Source organism: Mytilus edulis, chromosome 2 (assembly GCF_963676685.1).
Source record: "Mytilus edulis chromosome 2, xbMytEdul2.2, whole genome shotgun sequence".
Taxonomy (NCBI): Eukaryota; Metazoa; Mollusca; class Bivalvia; order Mytilida; family Mytilidae; genus Mytilus; species Mytilus edulis.
Window position 1 is genome coordinate 55,583,169 of NC_092345.1, and position 19,576 is coordinate 55,602,744.

Here is a 19,576-nt window from a genome sequence, read left to right on the forward strand (position 1 = left end):
AGCCCACTAATCAGTCAGTGCCACGAAGAAGGATCGATAATTTCAGAAACCCTTGTTAGAACACCAAGTCAATTACTTAACACCTCGGATACGTGGTCCTAGGACGTCTTTGGGCTCCTCTAATCCACAATTAGTTTTGAGTTCATGCATACGGACCACAACTGATACGATTCACTGTGCGTGTTCATAGAACAAATAATAATGCAGATAAGGGAGATAAAAAAAGTTTAAATTACCTACAACTGTGTAGAGCTTTCATACCAAATTGAACTGCTCTTAGATGATCTCATTTCCTCACCAGTTTAACACTATTTGAAATAATTGATAATCAAGTTGTTCTTCACAGACAAAACATGACTACTGTATTTGAAAATTACAACACCTTCTGGTTGCGATGACAAACTTAATGATAAAGGTATCATATCTTGTCATTCTTGCCACTCGGTGAATACTAGTATGGTGAACATTTTCAACTCTGCTCATCGAACTACGACATAGATGAATACATCTAAGTTCGTCGCCATGTTCCATCACAATGTATTCGTGGTGTCTTTATTGATGACTTTCTGATATTTATACAGAAGCCGTTGGATGCACATCGCATCCACGCGAAGCTATATCAACTATTCCTTTCGAAACTTTAATCTCTGTTGAACGTTTTTTGTTGTTGGAAATCTATTTTACAAAGCACAATTCGTACCAACACAAACCTCTGAAATTGCTTATCAGACTTATTAGACCAGTTTGCTTCAGAAACGATCGAACGGAGAATCGGTCCTTTCGAAGGCTTTCTTTTGCCAACAAAGGTCTTGGTATCATTAATGTAGGCAATATCCTTCTAAAACTATATTTGGTATATAGAATGTTGTATGGTATTAGCTCATCTAGCCCTGTCGATTACCTTCAAATATACTCAATGAAATAAAACAACAACAACATAACAATTGAGCAGATTTTTATTTAACTGACAGCACAATAATTGGCACGCCTATAAATAGAAAATTAAATACTTCCTTTCATGAACAAATCCTGTTAAATATGTGGACTATCACCTTCTTCAAATAACACTTGATTCAAATTTACTTTCAACAATTAAATAATCTAATCGAAGAAAAATTCGTATCCACATAGTGACATACATTCGTATACATATATCCTTAAAAGATTTAAGAAATATATGATAATACTGAACCTTATCGTTGAACATTTTAACAAACAAACAAAAATGGCATGCTAACATCGGGCTGTCATGATATAATACTGATTGTGCAGGTACATATAAAATATTTAAAAAAAAAACAACAATAACAATTACAAGTGTCGCACATGCGACAAAAATATAATACTTTGATTTCAACATACAGTTCAACTTCAAGACGCAGTAAAAAATGACGAACAAATAGCTATCACAGATTGAATTCATAAAACATTATCATAATAATATTATCAACAACGTAAAACATGAGGAAAAAAAATAGACTTTAACCATAACACTGAGAAATCATTAAAAATCATTTCTTTTTTGTAACTGTGATTTTTCTCGTAGTGTGCTCAAAAGAAAGAAAAAATGTATGTGATATACCATACATTCATAAGTGTGATCATGGAAGTATAACCTTGACTTTTCACTTCCATTGTGTGATAAAATTCTTTAAGTAATTTGTAACACTCTATAGAATACAATTTTGCCATGATGCACTACATTACTGTGCAAACATAAATTAGGCAAAAACAACAACATGCAAAACAGTTTAAACTTTTCCGGAAGAAGAAAGCATGTCATGTCCGAACGGATTTCAATATTAGTTCATTTTACTGCTCGTTTTACCAAAGAAAGCATTGTGTTGTGCTCTTAAATGCTTTTGAATGTCATTGATAGAAACGCACAAATCTTCATCCATGTAAAATTTGACCACTCATTCCATAGAAGTTATGTTTCTTTCCATTTACTATATTTTGTCGTAAATCGGGATTGGATTCACTAAACCGAGAATGAAACTTACTTCGCACTGCAGATTTAGAAAATGTATCTTGTATACCTAAAAGCGTTGACTGAGGTCTAGGTACTCCACTTCCTGGTTCCCAAGTAAATCGCATGTCGTCCTTGTAACCTATATGATTATATACTGGAAATTGACTTTCATACGCTGATTTCAGAGAAAACGAATGTCTTAAATTTGTTGGAGCTACATTTGAAGAAAGACTTCCGAATTCGTCGCGATATTCTGTGTCTGCAAGTGAAGTGGCAGCTCGTTTTGGTTTCCTCATGGCCATTACAGTACCCTGCTTGGATTCTACAACTGTTTCTTGAACAGGTGGTTGAATAGAAAAGATAGTAAATTTCGGCGGTTTCTGTTCATTGAACGCATTATTCTCCCTGTTATACATAGCCTGTGTGCTAGTGTATTGAGTTGGATTTGCCTCGCCCACAGACGCAATCAACTGCTTTTCATCAGAAGTCAACCCATTTGAATTTGCACCGAAAACACGAAGAGGACCGTTTCCTGATGCACTAGCTACAGTAACGCTGTCGGAGAACGAAACACTTTTTCCACTACCATTTTTCAGACCAGATATTCCTCGAACATTAGATAATTTTTGATTTGATGTTGACATGACATTAAGTGGTTCATTTCTGGCAAAGCGTGGCAACTCGTGTTCCTGTAGAAACTTTTGTGTATTGTAGTTCTCTCCCATTTCGCATTCTTTGTTGATAATTTCCCCTTCTTGAACCCTGTAGCTACTAGAAATGTCAGTTGGTTGCAGTTTCTGTTTTTGTGATTGTTTCAGATCTTGTAATGGTCTTAAGACTTCTCTTGAATCCCTACGATCCCCGGAAAGATTTGCATTTGCTGAAGTCAATGTCCTACTGTATCTTAAAGCGTCATTGGCATCTTGATTCATACGGGTTGGTAGATCAAGGTCATCAATGCCTCTGTATGAATGAAATGTGTCCATAATTTCAGCACTGCTTTCTCTTGGATTCATTGAATGAACTAGTCTTTCGGGTAGATAATTAGTTCTATATAAACCTGCTCGTTCCTCATTGTACTGCCCTTCGTGATTGTAGAAAGTTTTGGGTTTTTCCGATACATTTGCTTTTCCCATTTTATATTGAAGAGATGACAAATCTCGATTTGGTTTCTGAGCCTCTAAAACTTGGAACCGATTTCTTGCCTCCATTTCCTGGAATTCTTCATCCTGTCTCTCTTTTGTCGTTGTGAGATAATTTTCTTCTGTAGCTTCGGGTTTACCAACTGTTGGGCGATAAGGTATGTCTTCAGCAGGCTGTTCTTCTTGTGCCTCACCAACCTTCTCCAAATTTGGATCTGGATGGGCAAGATCATTTAATTCTTTCCATCTGATACCTTTTTGTTTCGGTTTCGTTGGTTCTGGAAGACTTACATATTCTTTGCCGTTCCATAATCTGTCTTCTTCCTTTTCTCGGAGAGTCATCATCCTACAAAGATAAAAATAAGAACACAATACTAATACAATATGGAATTTATAACATCTTTATTTTATATGAAAGATAAACAAATGAAAACAATGCACACGCCACTACTTTCTGAAATAAACTTTATCTGGTATATTTGAGCACAAAAGATTTAAAAGTCTAATGCATAAAAGTGAAAGACAATCAAAACCTAACATTCAAAGTGTCTGCCTAGCAGACGACACATTTTTTTCTTTATCTTAGAACATATTAAGACAAATTCGTGTCTTCATACACGTCTTTTGTTATCACATAAGCAACACGACGGGTGCCACATGTGGAGCAGGATCTGCTTACCCTTCCGGAGCAACTGAGATCACCCCCAGTTTTTGGTGGGGTTCGTGTTGCTTATTCTTTAGTTTTCTATGTTGTGTCATGTGTACTATTGTTTGTCTGTTTGTTTTTTTCATTTTTAGCCATGGCGTTGTCAGTTTATTTTCGATTTATGAGTTTGACTGTCCCTCTGGTATCTTTCGTCCCTCTTTCAAGACATTATTTAGTTTCAAAATATTTCTAAACTCAAAAGTGTCTCGAAAACAACTAAAGACACTGATTGTTTTAATACTTGTCACATTTAAATATATATCAAGTTCGAGTTAAGAAACCTATTTAGAATTTATTTTGAAAAACAAAGTTACCAAGAACATGAATAGACCTTCTGTTTTTTTCTATGATATTGATGGAATGTATCATTATTTCAGTCATCGTCCTTAAATGTAGCAACATTTATGTTATGTTTTCTAATTCTGTCGGTTTCCAAATAAGTGCTTACATAAACATTTCAATAGTCGGTTGATGATGCAAAACTATTCATGTGTCTTAATATTGAGAACCGCCCCTGATTCATGATTTAGCGAGTTTAAATTTTTATCTTTATTTATTTTGTACTTTTCTGTTAAGGTATTTTCTTATGACTTATAATTGATAACACTTGCTGACACTGTATAATACAAGTCCTATACTTCATTGTTTTCAAATAATATAGTGTGTATAAGAAGATGTGGTATGAGTGCCAATGCGACAAATCTCCATTCAAGTCACAATTAGCAAAAGTAAACCACTATAGGTCAAAGTAGGGCATTCATCACGGAAACTTGGCTCACACTGAACAGCAAGCTATAAAGGGTTCTAAATATGACTAGTGTAAAACCATTCAAACAGGAAAACCAACGGTATCAATGTATCGATAAAGTAAATAACAAGGACAACTAATAGTATCAATGTTGTTTGGTTTTTTTTGGCAGTTTTTTTAATGAAAAGTTCAATTCCGGTAAGTTTTGGCATATTAACTTATTACTGATTGATAAAATAAACAACAAAAAAACAAACGGTGAGCGACACAGTGTAAAACACAAATATATACGTCAATTTTAACTAGTTACCGTTGGTATGAAGTATTCTCCCCGCATGATGAACCAGGTTTTTGTTGTGGTGGTTTAGGTATGAGTTTTCTGGAGATTCTCCCTTCGAATGGCCTCGGTGGGTCAAAGGTATTCTTTGATCTGGGATACTGAAATATATATTATCTTGAAATAAACACAATGAAATCACATTTAATAACTTTAAATAGGATAAACTTAAGACTTACATCCAAGTTACTAATTCTTAAACTGTTCAAAAATAATATTAATGCAATTTTTAAAACATTTCATTAAATATTTAATACGATTAGTGTAATCCAAATTACGCAAATCTACTTCCACTGAATATTCTTGATTACTACTAGTATACATGTATCTGACAATAAGTACAAAAAAGGCCCTTGCTTTACAGATATTAAACTGTGTCTACAGCTTATAACATTTATATTAAATTGTTTTCAGTGGTCAAAATAGGATGAGCGATATCTAAATGGTGACGGAGTTCGACACTACTGAGCCTCCAATTTTTAAGTGTACAAAGCTAGCCTCTTTTTTCATTACTATAAGCAGTAAATTGGTGTACTGGAATTTAAACAAAAAAACAAAGAAGCTGATAAATGAATATATCTATTTACCAAATTACTGTCGTCGACGCCGTAAGTGCCATAGACATTTAACTTGTTTTCCAAATTATCAAGTGCCATTGGGTTCGATGGTCCAATGCCCGTATGTTGTAAATCATACGTCGTCTGCCACTGGTCGCGTTCAATATTTCTTAATGCATTGGCAGTGTTATTAGACAGTCTCATTTCTGGTCCACGATCCTGCAGATTTGGAACAACTGTTTTGGGTGGTATTGGATAGTACTGTTGTCGGCCTCCGTTAGCTTTCACAAGCTGAAAAGGTAACCATATATTTTTTAATTTCTCTATACATCCTTTTACAATGAAATAAGTAATAGCCTATTATTTGAGCAATAGCACATAACGTTAAAAATTGAAAAATCACAAATAATAAAAGAACATTAGTTTTTATTTTCTAAATTTTATTGTCAATATACGCGCATCATTTCTTAAAAAGATGTCGTTAACAGCGAAAATGAAAGTAGACTCCATATACTTAATATTATGTTTGCTACCTGATGAAAACCTCTTTCTCCTTGCCATTCTAAACCTAATTTTTCAGATTCCTTTGGCTTTGCTTGAATTTCATGCCGAATACCAGACCCTGAAACAGACAAACCATTAGAATATTACAAACGTCAAATTGGTTTAATATTCTATTTCAAAATAATGTTTTCAGAATGAATATTTCATGGCATAATGCAAACTTGGTCATTAAAACTGATATAATGTGGTTTTGATGTTTGAATGTTTACAGGTTTTCGTCAACAGGGGCCGAGTGGTCTAAGTAGTTGCTACTGTAATCACTAGTCAGTAAACACTGACGTTGTGAGTTCGAACCCCGCTCGTCTGGGTGCACTCGACTTCAATCTTAATTGAAAAATCAAATCGTCAACCAATATTCATCTATCTTATTTAAGCCACCAATACTCTTTAAATTTTGTTTCATTTCCCCACCTAAAATAATGCAATGACATACAGCAAAAATTCTCCATAATTTAAGTTATCTGATTGAATATTTCAATTGAATTCAAAAATTATAAGAGAGAAACAAATAGTAAACCTACCTTTTGTTTTACTTATTATCTGTACATCAAATGCAGTGGCTGGCATTTCTGCGTTGATTGGTTGTTCATATCTGGCTGCTACGCCCCTTTTAGGGTCTTCTGATGCATCAAATTTAGGAAAAACAGAAAACCTTGGCATATGAGAACTGTATGGATGTTCAGCCGGGAAATCTCTGTTTATCATAATTCGTCTACAAATAAAATGAAAGATTATGGTTTAAACTTCTTAGATGCATGATTTTTTTATAAGTTGTTAGTTAACTGCAAGTACTCTCAGTTATGTACCTAGTGTCTTTTTGTCGTTGGGATGTACAAGTACCCGGCCACGTCCATTTGTATTGTTATCCATTTTATTTTATAGTTCGTTCTAATGTTGTACTGTTATACCACTGTCCTGGGTTAGAGGGAGGGTTGGGATCCCAAAACATGTTTAACCCCGCCACATTCTGTATGTATGTGCCTGTCACAAGTAAGGAGCCTGCAATTCGGTGGTTGTCGTTTGTTTATGTGTTATATATTTGTTTTTCGTTCATTTTTGGTACATATATTAAGCCCATAGTTTTCTCGTTTGAATTGTTTTACATTGTCATCTCGGGGCCTTTTATAGCTGACTATGTTGTATGGGCTTTGCTCATTGTTGAAGTCCTCATGGTGACCTACAGTTGTTAATTTATGTGTCATTTTGGTCTCTTGTGGAGAGTTGTCCCATTGGCAATCAAACCACATCTTTTTTTTATACATAATACAATATCTAAATGTTTTCTTCATATTTAATTTTACATTGTATATATAAGTTAAGAGATGATGACTGGCTGTTGAACGTTCAATGGCAAATCAGATGAACATCCAGGCCGAGAATTTAAATTGCGTTATTTGGTATAAACAGACACAATGGGTATATGAAACTATAAACAAGTAAATGAACGTCCATATTTATTTTATAAAACTATACATACCCCATCTGACTTTCCTGTGGCTTTTGCAACCTACAGATAAGAAAAAAATATTAAATTTTTCAGTGACACTTTATTAATGTAATGTCTTTAATCAAAATCATATTGAATACACATTTCGGCATTTTTTCGTATCACCGAAAGTCACTTTAATAAAACTACTTATTAAATTTTGCAAAATACGTTACAAAATGTGCATCCATCAAATCTTTCAAATACACTCACTGATTGAAACAAATTTGGTGTAGTTGTATAAACAGCAGTGTATAAAACTGTATTATTTTACTGATGTCTAAAGATGGATGCTTTGTTAACAAGATGAAGATACTGTATATTTCAGATTGACAACAACGTCATTTGTTCCAACAAAACGTAAAGAAAATAGCGTGCACATTTAGCTTCAAATTATCATAGTCGTCTGTGACAAATAAATTAATTTCAAGCTTTAATATACAATTAAAGGGTCATTGCATGAATACTAGTAAATTTTTCCTCGTAGTGAATATATGTGAAAATAAACTCAGCATATATACCAGGATTAGAATTTTGGTGCCAGACACAGTTTCGTCTGTAAAAGATTCATCGGTGACGCAAGATCGTGCAATAGAAAAATCTACAGGGATATTAACCTTTATCCGTGCTGTAACCCTATATTGATATATGCATCTAACAATTATACTTACAACTGGTCATTGGTCCTAACATTACTAAGTTTTAACTGTGTCAGTCCATAATGTTGTTTTATAGGTTCTCCACTGAAGAAAAAAGGGAGTATTTTTAAAACAGAGATGCATAGAATATGGCATATATATGAAGAACTAGTAAATCGAATCCTGCATTCTAACTAAATACTACATGCCGCTTTGTTAATATACGTAGGCGAACAAATACAACTATGTGTCGATGGTCATTTTTTATATTTCGCATGTATTTCCGGTCTTGTTACTTGACAAACTATCTCAAAGAAAAATAAATCTTTCATTTATATGTATCAATTTTATTATTTATTCTTCCGCGATGCTTGGTTAAGTTTACTTTAAATCGCACCCCAGACTTCAGAATCAACTTATTCGTAGTGCCGCTGATAACATTTTGAAAAGAATCCAAGGTTCAAACTTTGTCAAGAAAAAAGGCTCAATATAACGAAAATTAGCAAAAGTTACAAAGTCAATAGATCATGACTGAAGGGGGCAAATAATCTCAATGATGCACCAATCCTGACAAAAACAGCATACCAAATTTCATAAACCCATCGGTAGCGGTTTCCCTTAAACTGACGTAATCACAATCTTGTACATTGTTGCCACTCGGCCGCAGACAGGAAAAGTATGCATAAGCTGAGTCTGGCCTCCGAGACTTCGCCCAGGCAAGACAAATAGTAAATATGGATGATGAACTGGGGGCATTAGAAGTGTAGTGCTTCAAAATAGTGACCTAAAAAAAAATCAGATAACAAGATCGATTTAATATTTAACATACTCGATGTGATTTATTGTTTTAGGCGTAACTAGATACATACCAAATAAATATTTAATCAGTTTAATAGATCGAAATTAGGATTAAACAAACAATTGATATAAAAATATGTCTTTTCTCAGTTGTATTTATTAGGATACGCCAAGATGTGTAAACTTAATAACTTTAAAATAAAAACTCGATAACCTGGCAAACAAAACAGACTAGAAAAGCCATCGAAGAAGCCACATGTTGGACTTCTATTTACACGAGTGCAAGAACTCCAACGTTTGTAAGTTCGTGTTTATTAAAAAGATCACCGTTTGACATCATAGGCAAATCGTCGTTCAACAGAAAAGTTTTGAATATCATAGATAAAAGATGCATATGCAAGACAACAGAACAAATCTCTAGTAGTATACAAATTAGATTCCGGATAGAAATAACAAACACATCTAACTGCTGTCGAAATTTACATGACATCTCTGATAAAACTATTTTTTGGCAAAATGATACTTCTATACATAACATAAATTTGACATCAACCTACAAGTACAAGCACAGTCAGTAGGGATCAAGCCCACATCTGCTCCACTGTCTTATAGAAAGGTAGAAACCTACGACAATAATGCACAATATGTATTTCCTTAAGCAGTGTACACCTTTGTGCATATTTACAGTATGTTTTCTTGACTAAAATGCGTCGTAGGGTAAAACCTCATAAGACATGCCGAGTTCACATGAAACGTGCATAAACCGATACCAAAACCATAGAAAACTCTGTAACAGGGACATGCAACTTCAAGTTAAAGAGTGTTCCTTCAGTATAACATGATGCCACTCATTACTCAAATATCAATACACTATATATACATGCCTAAAGACAATTATGACTGTAATCTCATTTTTCTATGTCATGTGTACAAGAATCTGGATGTATTCTGTACACTAGCTGTTGAACAAAATCCAAGATTATAAACTAGCATTCGGGTAATTACTTATTTTTTGGGAGTGGTATAAGGTTTACCAGACTGGTATGTGTTTATTGATACGAGACAGCAATCCCTAAACATAAGATACCCCACAAACCAAAAAACATTAAGATACCAATGTGAAAATTCACTTCATATTTTTAAACAGACAAAATTTCCTACAAAACAAACATGGATGAATGCTTTTATTATTAATAATTGAAACAAAAGTTACTTAGCATGAAATTAAATATGACTAACGTGCACATGGTTCACCTGTGTTTGAAGAATGGGAATTAATTACATGGTAAAATGAGACGTTACAAGACAGCAACCAGACTGAAATTATGTTTTTATTATTTTTATATACGTTAAATCCGAATTTGATTTCATTAAAACTTAAATTGTGGGTGAACGTCATTATAAAACTTTAATTTTTAGCTTTAATGTCAATCACATCTTAATCTTAATCTGTTCATGTTCGCCACAGAACAACATCTTAGGACAATAATCCAGAATGAGTCACATTGCACTGAAAACCCTGGACTCCTTAATTTGTGTTCAATTGCCACAAACTAAAATTTCTTACAAAGGAAAGCTACATGAATATATGAGGACTCAGCTTAATGAAGCTGATAAATTTCGTATCCACTAGATAGTCTAAATCTCAAATAATTCTGGGGTGGGTGGTGCGATAATGAAAAAATAGTGACTTCGTTTTCTTTCTTTTATACCACACAAATGCCAAATTTCATTTTGCTTTACACACTGAACAGCAAAGATGTGTATACCCTATTGAATTTTTTTTCCCCTGAGCAATAATTAAGAGCCAACAACCAAGAGATGATGGGAAAACTGTTTTTCGTAATATTTGTATGACAATCAACGCTAAATTACTGTGTTAATAAAAGGAGATTTTTTTGTGAACGTACATTAGCAGTAAAAGGGTCCATTTTTGATTGAACACACAGCGTAAATCTGAGAAATATATATGTGCAGTTTCGTCCAAAGAAATCTTTATCTATAGGGGAAATGTGGACCCTACAACCACAAAATGATGAACAAGCAAAACTACTTGGTTCCCTTTTAATACAATCACTAGGTCTGACGACAGGAGGCATTTGAGTTTCATTAGTATCAAATACCTATGGTGTCTATGTAGACTGTACATGTATGTAATGTGCATGTTACATTGTTTTGTTGTTATCTGCATATGCAATTAGTCCTTAAGTGGGCGTGATATTGGATATAGAATTGTGAAAGACAGATTGGTGTGGCTTTTAAAATAATACTTTACGGAAAAATTTAATGTCGACTAGAGTGACTAAGTTAGTGTTTTGCTTGAAATGTTCTTAATAAGCCTTGGTTTGTCTCCAATATTAAGGCATTCTTTTAAAAATATGTCTTTCAGATCTGGTTACAACACTTAAAATCAATGAAGTATCAGCTTTCGACAGTTGTCTATTATCAGTATAAAACCTTGTGTTATCTTTGATTAGAATCTTAACAAACAAATAAACAAATTAATTTAAGATTTAAACTACTAAGTATATCTAAAAACAAGATCTTTAACTTGATTGATCAAACATAAATAAAGATGGTGGAAAAATCGAAACGTGTAAAACTTACGAATATTGCCATGTTGGTGGTCCCGGGATATAGACATTCACATCCTCTTTGAACTTTCCCGAGCCCCATTCTTTCGGGACACTAGGATCGTGTTCTTGAGCCCTAAAAAGCTCCAAAGATGTCATTATCCACAACTGAAATTTACACCCTTCAGTGAAACATACAGTATCCCTTTAGATCGCGTCTCGTTGCTAGGCTTATTGTTATGCTAATTAAATATTTAACACAGGTTGTATTTTAAACACCGAAAGCTTCCGAAGTTTTAATACATATATCAGGTGTATTTAATAAGTTTAAATGATCGATATTTGAACAATACCTACGGTGATTTAAACCGAAACAATCCCCTAGAGGCTCATATAAGTCCAAAATATCGTTCCTTATTCTACATGTTGGTCGATCTGTCAAAATGTTATTTTTTAAAAAGATTTTTGCATTGTTATACATTTATTTTAATTAAATAGTCGTCAATATTTTGGCCGCTAATTTGAACCTATAGGTAATACTTACAGTTAAACAAAAACGAGTTTGATGGCAATTTTTTACGATGTGTTTTGTAAATGTTTTTTTTTTCTCTCTCTCGGTTTACATTAAAAATACTCTAATTATATTTATTTGATAAACTCAGTTCTTTCTGTTGAAGTTGCTAGAATTTGTTTAGGTTAACAATTATATGCTTATATTGTTTTTTTCTCTTTCTTTTGTTACCTCTTCTGACATCCGACTCAGACTTCTCTTGAACTGAATTTTACTGTGCGTATTGTTATGCCTTTACTTTTCCACATTGGATAGAGGTATAGGGTGAGGGTTGAGATCTCAAAAAATATGTTTAACCCCGCCCCATTTTTGCGCCTGTCCCAAGTCTGGAGCCTCTGGTCTTTGTTAGTCTTGTATGAATTTTAATTTTAGTGTATAATTTGGAGTTTAGTATGACGTCCATTATCACTGAACTACAAAATGTAGTATACATATTTGCTTAGGGGCCAGCTGAAGGGCGCCTACGGGTGCGGGACTTTCCCGCTGCATTGAAGACCTATTGGTGACCTTCTGCTGTTGTCTGTTCTATGGTCGGGTTGTTGTCTCTTTGACACATTCCCCATTTCCATTCTCAATTTTATTAGTTGTTTTTTTAACAAAGGTTTGGAACATCTATCTCTTCCATTGAATCTGTACATAATATTCACGACCATGTCGCAGTAATGGACGACTATTACACGGGAACGCGAGGCAGACTATATCGGACCTGAATCTATGGTACAAAACAACAAATGTTCTTTCAAGACATACCGTGATATTCGGCCGAAATGAAATGAATAATTTAGTCGTGTAGCCGATATCAAAACAAATAATTAGACCTACTTGACGGTAGCACTAAATGTCAAAACGCGACGAATGATATATTACATCTAAAAGAACTTTAGTTGGCTTTAAGTGTTTTCGTGAATGTTATTTTTTCACTTTTGAATCAGATTATTTCCTTTTAAAACGTAATATTACATATATTTTGATAATAGAGTGTTTTCTTATTGTAACATTATTTCTATTCATTATGTACTAAGAATTATTTTTTACAAACACGTCATCCATTGGTCACCCATTATCTTGTTTTGCTAATCCTGTTAATTCTTATTGTATGTTTATTTAGTAAGGGTCATTTTATAACCCTATTTCTATTATAAAATTGTAGAAAAAATCTTTTCTTTATTTTGCTGTTTAAATTTGTTTTTGGAAATTATTAAATATTTCAATACCAAAAACTTTTAAGGTAAGGGTCATTTTATAACCCTATTTCTATTATAAAATAGTAGAAAAAATCTTTTCTTTATTTTGCTGTTTAAATTTGTTTTTGGAAATTATTAAAAATTTCAATACCAAAAAATCGTTCGCAACAAAAACTAGATTTAATAGTAACATATGTACTTTCCATCTAAAATAGTATTGAAACTGGCAATCCCTCCCTCCATTCTTTCCAAAAAGGAATTCCAAATTGTAAGTACAACAACTGAGACGTCATAAACCATTTCAATTTTCTTTTCTTTTTACACAACACTTGACTTCAAAAACTATAAAAACATAATTTAATTATTAAACCAACGCACATGTCAAAGATCAAACTCCTAGTCAAGTGTTTTAGGAGAAACAAGTTAAATATAGAACAAAACATATCAAAACAAAATTTGATGGTCAATAAACTTTTATGTTGTAATTTTGTACTAAAGAAATACCTAAAATGTCAAAACTCTAACTTAATAATTAACTTTACAATGTAACTAAACTTTAATAGGTGCAAACCATAGCTTATTTCAAACCAAAAGCAATACAGTTTATAGCCAAAAAGTATCGAAGTGGAAAACACTGATACAAAATTAATTTGTTGTCCACAGAAATTTTATATCAGCACGTATTACACCAGTTTAATATATAGGACATTAAGAACGTTAGGCCATTTTGTATTTTCACATTTTTACAAGGACTCTCATGACCATCTCTTAGCTTTGTTTTGTTTTATTTTTACGATGTCTTGCGATCTTAACATTTCTACATTGAATATGATTTCTTCTGACATATGTACTTTGTTTTCAATCAGGTCGAATAGATGAGTGTTTTAAGGTACATCATATAAACTTCCAACCAATTTCATGAGTATTTTCCTGTGCGTTGAAGGCTTGTTGCTGTATAGACATACACCCATATCCGGCTAGCTTTTATGAATATGAAGTTTGACTAGTTCTAGACGCTGAACCATTTTACTGATAATATGAACCAAAGCTTCCTCTCATCGAGATAGACACAACACCATCGAAGCGGTATGGACTCGTTGTATATAAAGGTACAAGATATCAATATGATGAATGATCATCTCATATCATCAGAACATGAAATTCAATTAAAATAAGTTTGCATCTACTTTCAATGTGATCCTTTGTAATATAATATTACAAAAGATCACTATATATGTAATCCAGATGTTTTAGTGAACATTTAACCGGAACTTAAAACTCATTCAAAGGCCTAATCACTTTTGTAAGTCAACTAAATATTTTCTTTAAAAGACCATTATTGAACACGTTACTGATCGATCGTCTGTGGAAGTGCTTTTGTCAGAGGTTATGGACTCTTTCCTTGGATCTAGTGACATGCTTTCTTATGAACAAGTCACTGTATTACTCTATGACAGCCCTTGGAAAACACCGACGGCTGTTATTAAGACCATTGCATCGTCGTCCTCCTCATCTCTTCATTTTGATGATATTAAATGGAAAATCAAATGATTATCTGCGGATCATGAATGGCCTCAACTGAACATCATTATATGACCTTCCAGATGCTTATTTTTTGCTGTTACCGCCTCTATATCGATCCTTTTTTAATCATTTACATCTGATTTAACTAATCCTGGACAAACCCGAGATCTCTGATGCAATCAAAACATATATTTTATGTTTGCGACAAGATGATCATTCATGAAAAATAAGACCAACTTGGTATACACAATCTAAAATTAAACGATTAAATAGAGCAACTGTTACGATCGGAAACCATCGATATCTTTCATCTCTTATTCGGAATGAAAGCTGCAGTGTTATTACTTCTACCTTATTCTTTAATGACCTTGGTTAAGAAATTAAATCCCATTACTATCATGAATAATTTAAAGACAATCTAGTTTTTAAAAAACGATCAATTTCCGAACAACAAATCCCATTGAACTAGCTGTTATATTGTATATAATATATTTTAATCACTCCTCTCGTAGCTGAACGTTCTATTAGAAAATAAACAAATTTGCATTATTTTCTGTACACATATTATAAAATAGAATTAAGTCGAATTTAAACAAGTACTCCATACCGAGGTCTGAAAATTGAACATATATTCATCAAGATAATATGCATCTTTGCTGAAATATGAAACTATGAAGTTTGCCAGATACTGATGACAGTTCAAATACATGTCACTGCACAATTTCAAATGTAGGACACTACACAATTTTAAATGTAGGTCACTGCAAAAGTTCAAATACAGGTGACTGCACAATTTCAAATATAGGCCACAGTGCAAATGCATGTCAGCTAGTATTCACATGTAGATTGTCAGTAGCAGGGGTGTGGAAATATTTGCTGTGGGCACTTGTCCCTGGGCAAGTAAAACTGTAAATTTCACTTGTCCGGAAAAAAAAGTTACTTGCCCTGATGGTCCCAATAACTATTGAAGTATTTCATTGTTAGCTAACAATTCTTAGCACTGTTTTGCATCACACACAAGCAAATGAAATCCATTTGTTAAAATGTGTAAACATTTAGGAAAGTAGTTAACATCTATGAGACAGAAACCTTACAGCAAACCAACCAATGAAATGACATGCAAAGGTCATTTTTGCAGCATTTTTTGAATAAGAATTGTAGCCAGTATGTACATATAATGATATACTAATTTAAAAGACAGTGAGTGAAGAAATGAAAATTAAATAATGGATAAACTATTGATTTTTTGGTGTTTCTTTCAACTGACACTTGTTTTTTTGTTTGTTTATAATTGTCTTAATGGGCAATTAAAGCATCCCTTCTATTTACCACTCTGACAAAAATAATGTTGACCTTTGATCTATAAATATAAAGACAAAAACATTTTTTTTTCTAACCCGAATAATCCAGTTGTTATATTACGATCACTTCGATCACTCCTCGAGAAAAGTAGTGGATAGAGGGCGCTGAATTATTCGAGTTATTTTTTTTCTGAATTTCCATCCTAGATAGCCAGGTGCAATCTGATAGTGATACATTGTAGTCACGATGTCCTAAATTCTCGCTTCCGTATTTTTTTTAATACTCCTTATCCTCCATTTGCTTTTTCATTTTTTTACTCTACTCATTACTCTTTTTGTCTTGCTTGTCCACTTTTTTCTTAAGAATTTACAGGGGAATATAAGTAAGGAATTTATCAACGATACAAAATCATATAAAATTACACTTCCGGTCATGATGGATAAAACCTAATAGACGATCCCGGGTCAAAGGACAAAACCAATGCAATGTTATGCGACTCGGGTTCGCATACTTATTTTTATTTATTTTAGTAATCAATCTATTTCCGGTATTATGTAATATTTATCGTCATAAACAATAGTTTTAACTCGCTGACCATTGATTTATTTTACATAAATTAAACATCTTTATACATTTTGAATTTATTCTATGTTTTTGTTGGATTTGAACTTTGTCTTTTATAATTTTTTACTTGTCCACGGGCAACCCAGACAAAAATAATTACTTGTCCGATTGTTTAAATGTACGAGTCGGGCGAGTCGGGCATAGCATTTCCACACCCCTGAGTAGGTTAACAGTATTGCTAGTGGAAATGTTGGTAAATTGTGTATATTTGGCCAAGGACGTTAGTTATACGTCCTTGATTTGGCTAAATAGGGACTTCATAATGCCATTAATCTTTAAAAAAAAAAGTGCTTTTTATTGTACTGATATATGTTCTTTGATGCATATTATGAATGAAAATATAAAGAATAATATCTATTTTTGGAAAATATACAAGATGCTATATCAAATGTTGAGAAACACATGAGAAATATAGGGTGCAAGTTTGTTTTTACTTCAATAACAATGAGTTTCCAGAATGGAACAATCACAGGAAATCAATTGGTAGAAGTGTCAAAATAAAGTACAAGACTTATTAAGAGAGAATGAAGGAAGAGCCACATATGATTCTATTCACAGTAAACTATTTATATTTATTCATATTTTGTGTTTTAATGCCATTTTTAAGCACTGCTTTTTGGCTTTATTCTGGCGGCTAGTTTTTATAAGCAAGAGTGAGAACCACTAACCTTTGATAAGAAAACTGACAATCCTAGTAAGATTGAGATTGGAGTCGAGTGCACCTGCATGAGCAGGGTCAAACTCACAACCTCAGTGTTGACTGGCTACTGATTAAAGTAGTAACTACTTAGACGACTGGGTCACAGTAAACACATAAACGTATATATTATCCAGAACTTTAAGAATGGTGTAGTAGCCCCTTCCTTTCACTCTTTTGTTCATAAGAGGAGTAATAGTAAAATTGGTAAATTCATTTGTAGTTAGTTGATGAGGTACATCCTTATTGTACCATAAGAGCCTCATGGTCACATTATATGAAAGCCCTGATTGTGACAAAAATGAGATAAATTTATAAACTATTACATAGTGTATTTCCTGAGATACCTTTGCTTGATAGGGAAATGTGTTACTGTTTCATCATATTCAATATGATATTTCACTGAGACTAAAAAGAGTTCAAATATATGCCACTGCACAATAAGCTACATGTAGTATAAAATTATGAATGCACCAATGTAAAGAAAAGTTAAATCTATATTTTTGAAGTTCATAACTGCTTAATCCTTACTTAATTGACGATTTAAAGCAGAAACAATATTTGTAGGTAGGTTAATTTTATTATTTAAAAAGTCTTTACAGTTTCCTGAAATTCAGTCAGTAAAATCTGTTTGGGGAATTTTAATGTTAAACTAACAAGGTTTGATCTAGCTTTTCTGTACTTTTTATATAGTTCTCTAGCAGTCAAGGGACCCACAACCATAAATGGTCTTACCGCCAATATAACTACATGGGATATGTTTGAAGTGTTTTGTTTATTAGATCCACAGTTCTGAGCTTTTATTTAGATTAAGATATAATATCTAGGTGATGAACAAATATTTATTTTCAGAATGTATATATTTAAACAAGTATGTATTTATAGTTAATAGAAGTGGAACCAAGTCACTGTCTGTTATTTGTTTAAAAGTGAAGATGGTATATGCTAAGTCCATTGTGATAAAAAGAAAGAGGCAATTATATAATTCAAAATGTATAAGAGAAACAGTCAGCTGGACAACCATTTTTCTACTGACACTTGTCTATTCAAATGAAAACTTCTTATATTGCTTTAACTACCCCATCAACTGATATCAGCATTTTAACAGTCTTGTAAGACCCAATACAAACTATGATAAACAGAGTCATCCTCTCAAGATAGTTAAATTTACAATTAATAATCTATCTTAACTTTGTTCACAACTTTAATGGTGGTGAGCCAATTTGGGTTTGACATATTGAATAAACCCTAGTCTATAGTTATAGACAGAATGTTGACTATCTCATTGACAGATACCACAAGCCTCATTTTATTCATACATATAGGAACATAAAACTGAATCATCTCAGATCATCTGTTGCTTTGGATACAAAATAAATAAAATTCAACAGCTTCCTTATTAAGCAGTTTAATTTATAATCAAATTGCACATTACATATTCTATCTATACATAGTAACAATATGCAGGTATATTTACATTAAATATGATAAATGATAGCAATTTCAAATAAATAAGTGCATTTTGCAATGTTTACATAGCACTTTTTAATTGAATTTAAATGCACTTTCATTCAATTGAAAATCAATATAATAGTAATCAATTATAAAATAATATGAAAAATGATGGGAAAATGTTTGTTTTAAGGTGAATTTGATATAAAATTTAAAGTAATGTATAAAAAGATTACGTTTATAACACAACCACTCTTAATTTTTATTTAAAATGAATTAAATATGGATAACTATTTCTTAAGGAGAATAATTTTATTCATTCCAAAAATATTCAATCTATTATCTTTTGTAACATTTTATACAGAATCATTTCGTCCCACATGAAATTACATAGGATAGCAAAAAATCCTGGAAAAATCTATATTTGGTTTTGTTTTCATTACCTTCTGCCATTGGGAGTTAGCAAATAGGATTACAATACATGCAGACATCAACTATATGTTTTTAAGAAATCATACTCATCAAGCTCCAACAGTTTCTAGCTAGGTACATCCCTCATACTTTCAAGTAAACAATGCTGACACACACATAAGACTTCATGAAAACAATAGCACTCTGTTCAGCAATTTCAGAAATAATCGTTATTATGATAATAAAAATAATTATTCATTCAGAAAATGATAATTCCTATATCATCCATG

The 19,576-nt window shown here is 32.6% G+C and overlaps 1 protein-coding gene across 1 annotated transcript in view; it reads right to left on the minus strand.

Annotated features, from left to right (window-relative positions):
- Positions 1-942: 942 nt before the first annotated feature.
- LOC139510276 (protein timeless homolog) overlaps positions 943-19,576 on the minus strand; it is a 74,206-nt gene continuing 55,572 nt past the window's right edge. The window contains exons 32-38 of the mRNA XM_071296768.1: positions 8,184-8,255; positions 7,504-7,533; positions 6,548-6,738; positions 5,996-6,084; positions 5,493-5,753; positions 4,879-5,006; positions 943-3,460 (exon numbers count right to left, since the gene is read on the minus strand). Of these exons, the coding sequence (XP_071152869.1) occupies positions 1,894-3,460; positions 4,879-5,006; positions 5,493-5,753; positions 5,996-6,084; positions 6,548-6,738; positions 7,504-7,533; positions 8,184-8,255 (2,338 nt within the window). The 3' untranslated portion in view covers positions 943-1,893. The remainder of the gene's footprint in view (positions 3,461-4,878; positions 5,007-5,492; positions 5,754-5,995; positions 6,085-6,547; positions 6,739-7,503; positions 7,534-8,183; positions 8,256-19,576) is intronic.